The 5946-nt window shown below is 31.4% G+C and overlaps 1 protein-coding gene across 1 annotated transcript; it reads left to right on the forward strand.

Moving 5' to 3' along the window:
* Positions 1 to 4088: 4088 nt before the first annotated feature.
* On the forward strand, positions 4089 to 5735 carry LOC121124454 (hatching enzyme 1.2). The gene is made up of 7 exons (XM_040719608.1): positions 4089 to 4175; positions 4230 to 4561; positions 4624 to 4907; positions 4967 to 5133; positions 5191 to 5292; positions 5364 to 5459; positions 5520 to 5735. Exons 1-7 carry the CDS (start codon positions 4115 to 4117, stop codon positions 5522 to 5524), a joined length of 1047 nt encoding a protein of 348 aa, XP_040575542.1. The 5' UTR covers positions 4089 to 4114; the 3' UTR covers positions 5525 to 5735.
* Positions 5736 to 5946: the final 211 nt, after the last annotated feature.

Genomic DNA, 5946 nt, shown 5'->3' on the forward strand with positions numbered 1-5946 from the left:
TTTGCCAGGTTTTTGAACCTACTTTATTTATGTTTGACAATACTATATATTAAAATATGGGGAGATGTATTTTTGGTATAAATTGGAAAGGATCTAATATATATTTTCCTTTCAACTGTAGTCCTGAATTTACTCTGACATGATTTGAAGCAGCTGGCTCTACCTGTTGTGAACATAGATATATAATGATGTGGAGAAGAAGTTGACGTCAATATTTTTATTTTTGATCCTCTCTCTATTTACATTTGATTTTAATTTTCTTTCTGGGAATCTAATCGAATGATAATCTTTCTCAACAATTAGTCCTGCTTCAGAAGAGCCTCCACTGATTGGGCGATGGCGAATATTTATAGCTCAACGAGATCGATGATTGGTGAATATCTCCTCGCATGATATGACATCAAGTACCTGTATAACGTATATCTATATTGTGTATCCTAGGATACGTCTGGTTCAGGGCTGTCAATCTGACAGGCGTCGACGCAGATAAGATTGCCTTTGATGAAGTTCAATTTAGCTTTATCAAGTAGTTCATCAATTAAGAGCATGGAACATCTAAATATTTAGTATTCACTAGTGGATTTGCTAATGAAAGACGTATGGTAATACTGATAATTTTTGGGTGGGTGACACAAGTTTAGGTCCTTGTTCGACCAGGAGTAGAATTAAGGATCGCAATAATAGTAATTCTTGGCAATGTCCTAGGTTATTATCTACTCCCCCTGGCCACAACTGTTTGTTGCTCATATAATGAAACGTAATGTTGGCTAAGATGATCATCTCAAAAACATTCTTCAAATTGTCAGGGCTACTATTAGTGTTAATCATTGATGTCACGAAGGGATCGATTTCACCTTCCTTAATGACCGACAAGTGGGACTGGACATAATGCGAAAATATGAAATTTTGCTTCTATGCATAAAGGGATTTAATACCGACATTACGATGAATATATATATATATATATATGAGGATAAAAGTGCATGGAATAATCATTGAAGGGATTTTTGGATTTTCTTTTTTTTCAAGTTAAAAATCCAATACAATTCACACAAAATTATTTTTTCAAAATTAATTGAAAATATTAAATAATTAGGACAAAATATTTCAAAAATCCATAATTATGTAGTCTTAAAAATTTAAAAATCCATAACTACATAGTCTTAACAATTCAAAAATCCAATGCTATTCAACCAAAATAAAACTTCAAATATAAAATTTTTGGAAAAATAATTTTAAAAATATAAATGTTTTTGAAAAAAAGTCAAAAATCTACAAAAATTTACAAACATAAAATTTTACAAAAATTGAGCTTTAAGTTTAAATTTTTTCACAAAAAAAAAATCCAAATTATATATTTATTGACAGGAAATTAATTATCTTCAAAAAAATTCAACTAATTATGATTTTTTAGTAAAAAACAATAAAAAATCCTTAATCTGCGTGAGGCATTTGTTTTTGGATCGATTAAAGAATCTTCTAAATCCAGGATGGGGCAATAGATCTTGTTTTGTAAAATCAGGCTGTAAAAGTAGTTTTTATTCTTGGGGCGAGATTCTACAATAACATTCAATTGCTCCCATGTGTTGGAGTACGGATGCACGTGCTTTAGCTGTTGAAAATAAATATTATCAAAAATGATTTGACAGAATGTTTTATAAAATACAAATAGATAACGTAGTAATTGAAACTATTCTGACTCCCCTTATTAATTCTTACCTAGTACCTTAAAATGGAATATAAGCGTGTCTAAGAGCTATTACAGATAATAAAAAACCCGCTTGGATGCCTGTTACCATTCCAAGGGTATTGAGCAACAGACTGTCTGCCCTAGTTTTCTTCAACCCAACCCAGAGTTTCAGGCACTGGGACATAACTAAATTTAATGTAAAGGCGCCTAGACATATCGTGTTTTTTATATTATGATGATAAATTATAAATAATTATATGTATATTAAGTGAGAATGTTCCAAAATGCCGATTTACGGAGAGGAAAATATTGCACAATATGAAAGTACTTTCTATTCATTTCTAACCTAATTTTTTTTCAATAACTATAATAAATTGTCTGGAGAAAGTAAGAAAATATTCATATACTCAAATTTCATATTATAACATTTAATTGAAGGTATTTAAAAATAATATGTTCTGCACGCTACTGATTCTGTAATTCCTGAAAAATTCATTTAATTCTCCGTAATGTTTAAGATAGTTGTCTGTTATATTATTGAAATATCCTACCTTATTAGATCATAGATTATAGAACATGATTACGGTATCAAAATGTATTTAGGAAAACAGTTTTAAAATGAAAAAAAGATAACTTAAATTTTTTGTAACATACCTATATTGAGGTAAAAAGAATTTTTGTAGTTTTGATTGATGATATCAAAAAATAGAGTTTCTGTCCATGTGGGTGTCCTTTATAGGTGCCCACACCGTTGACCTAGGAGGCTGAAATTTTTCATTTTTTTGGTGGGTCTAACCTCAAGTTTTCGACCGATTTTTTTTTGTCAGTATTAGTTTTTTATCAAGTCCTAACATAGCACTAGTAAAGAATTTAGTAGGATACAACTCAGACCATCTAATTTTCAGTTTTTAAGTTGAATTAACTCTTTTTATCCAATATATGAACCACACCAACTGGTAGCAACTATTTACATTCTTTCATCCCTACTCCTGGGGAGAAAATTCGCTTGGATGGATCTAGTTGCAGTAACTCACCGTCTTGCAACTAAATGAGTGTCTTTTGGATTAGGGATCTTGAACATGATGGTAAATACCTACCATCCAACTTCAACCTCATCAAGTCACAAAAAGAATAATGTGAGAGACTTCACCAAATCTGGATAGAATAGCAGAGTTCATTTGAAGATGTAGGAAGAACAAAGTGTTATGTATTGTCTTTTATATGTGCTTTTATCTAATGATGTAGGGATTTTGTTTTAAATAGATAGTACCTTTTTATTAATTAGATTTTACGTGTAACATGTTTATAGATTTTAGTAGTTTTGGCTATGTACGGCCTTTTTAGTTTTAATCCCTTAAAGAATAAATATATTAGTGCATGATTGTACCCCGAATCTAAAGGTACTCTTATTGGCTTTGGCTCCGGTCCGTTATTTCTTTCTGTTGGGTAGTGTTCGCAATACACTACACAAAGCATCGATGATGGTTGCAATAATTAATACTGGAGAGGTTATTGAGACTTGAGATACTTCATAAGTGCTGCTTTGGGAGTTTTCTGCATTATATGCATTCAATGAATAATAAACAAAATTTGCATTTATTCTGAAAAATGTTTACGCAACAATTTAAAAATGTTCTTTATTAAAATATATTTCTAATCAATTGGAAGCAATTTCTTATAAATTTCCCAGGTCATCAATGAAAGTTTAAAAAGGAACTAATTAATATTGCTCATGAACTATACTTTTAAGAAATGAATATCTTTGAAAATGAAAGATATATTGTACAGACATTAAATGATCTTATTTTCTTCTCAAATGAACAAAAGCGTACTTTTTACTGATTCTTATATACAAAGCTACATAAGTTAATATTTTCTTTAAACTATTATACATAACAGCAAAAACAAGAATAATCAAAAACCCTTGCAAAAGTACAGCAACTCTCAGAAAATAGTTTGTTAACTAACAATAAAAATTACAGATAACGATTCGGAGCAGGCTCCCATTCTAAGGCATTTGCCGACATGGATAAGGAGATATTCATCCAGGCTAATGCGTGTTTTAGGGGCCTGTTGGAGGCTTTTGTTGAAGCTACAAGTGTTTGGCTCGAGTCATTTCTTATGAAAATGAATTGTCAAATACATTATTCTTAAATTTTCCGGATTTAAAATCTCCATTGAATGTAATTGCAGTCAAAACTAAACTGGAAATGTCTCCTTTCTCTGATTTGTGTATATAATTGTTCTTCTTTTTCTCGTGCACGACATAATTTTTTTTAGCATGAGTAATCCTAAAACAAACAAAACTTAAAAAAAAAAAATCCACTCATCTTTTACAAACCACATGTGATACAAAAAAACGAATATAAATAAATGTATACAAATCAGATATTACAGCGCAAGTCCACAGCTGAGCATTGCGAAATGATGTTACTAACAATCATTGCTACTCTACTCCTCACTTTCCATGATGTCTATTCAAGCGGTAAGTAAATGAAATAAGTATAAATCCATTCTAGTATAACCTATTTGTCTTCAGTCAAGCATGCTGAATGTCGCATCGTTTACGATAAATTTCACAGACAGGAAATGGCTTCAAGGAATTTTATAGCAGGGGCAAAGTGGCCCAACAACGAAGTTCCCTACGAAATCAGTTCTGGGTACAGCAGTTCCGACTTGGATGTGATTAAATCCGCAATGAGAGAAATAGAGAGTAAAACGTGCGTGAAATGGGTCCCACGCTCAGGACAAAAGAGTTTTGTCCTTATCAACCCCAGAGAAGATGGATGCTTTGCAGTCTTGGGATATAACCCTAACCGTGGAATGCATGTTTTGAATTTACAAAGGAGTAACGGACGTAGCACATGCATGGTGAGTTAGCATTTTATTAGAAAGGCAGTTTTCTGCACTTACATACGTATCCTTCTTTTCAGATCATGGGTATTGCTGCCCACGAAATGCTCCATATTTTAGGATTTGCTCACGAACAAACAAGACCTGATCGAGATCAATTTGTTCAAATTTATTGGTCAAGAATTAAACGGGATTCTATCTCTAATTATTTTAGAGCCATTGATATTAATGCAAGAGAACGTCCTCCAGTATGTGATCCCAGGTCGACACAAACTTCATTTGATAATTGCTACTCGGGGTTCAAGACGCGTACGTTTGGATTGGAGTATGACTATGGATCTATTATGCACTATGGATTAGATGAGTAATTATTTAAATTATAGCAAATCCTTTAGTATAAAGTTATATTTGTTGAATTTTTAGTTTTACAACCACCGGCCAAGATACAATGAGGGTCCTTAGACCTGTACCCACTGGTATTGTTATCGGTAATAGAAAAGGGATGACAAACTTAGATGCACTTAAAGTCAAAATGCGTTATGACTGTAACGAGGACCCAGAAAAAAAAACGACGAGAAAGCCAAGTGTTGGTAGGTAGTTATTTTGTAGTCATTGAACGAAAAAACTAAATTCATTATATCAAATAGAATGTAAGGATATTTATAGAGAGTGTCCATTATACAAAAATCAATGCAAGACTAACCAATTTATCAAAGATGGCTGTAAAGTTTCTTGCGGCGAATGCACTGGTTGGTTATTTTTATTTATTTGAAACTATTCACTTTTTATTATAATTTTTGAATCCCTTTCTTGTCTTTAGAATGCTATGACATGTATAGAAATTGTCCTGACATGAAACATCTTTGTGGAGAGCTTGATGCCATTACAAAAGGATGTAAATTAACTTGTAGACTATGTAAGTAAAATTATCTTTAATTACCTTACAATCTTTAATTATTTTAATTAATATTTTCAGGCTAACTTACTATGGATATGTCTATTTGATTATTTACTCCTTATTATTAGAATATTTAATTATTCATACTACAATTTATGTGTAAATCATTGTAATTTATATGAGTAATATTTTCAAACTATATCCTTGAGCAATGTTAAAAATAATATGTACTATGAATCCGCCATTTGATGAACTTTTTAATATTAAGGCTTACAATAAAGGAATCTGCACAAATTTGCCAGGTTTTTGAACTTACTTTATTTATGTTTGACAATACTATATATTAAAATATGGGGAGATGTATTTTTGGTATAAATTGGAAAGGATCTAATATATATTTTCCTTTCAACTGTAGTCCTGAATTTACTCTGACATGATTTGAAGCAGCTGGCTCTACCTGTTGTGAACATAGATATATAATGATGTGGAGAAGAAGTTGACGTCA

The sequence above is a fragment of the Lepeophtheirus salmonis genome, chromosome 9, assembly GCF_016086655.4.
Source record: "Lepeophtheirus salmonis chromosome 9, UVic_Lsal_1.4, whole genome shotgun sequence".
NCBI classification, from domain to species: domain Eukaryota; kingdom Metazoa; phylum Arthropoda; class Copepoda; order Siphonostomatoida; family Caligidae; genus Lepeophtheirus; species Lepeophtheirus salmonis.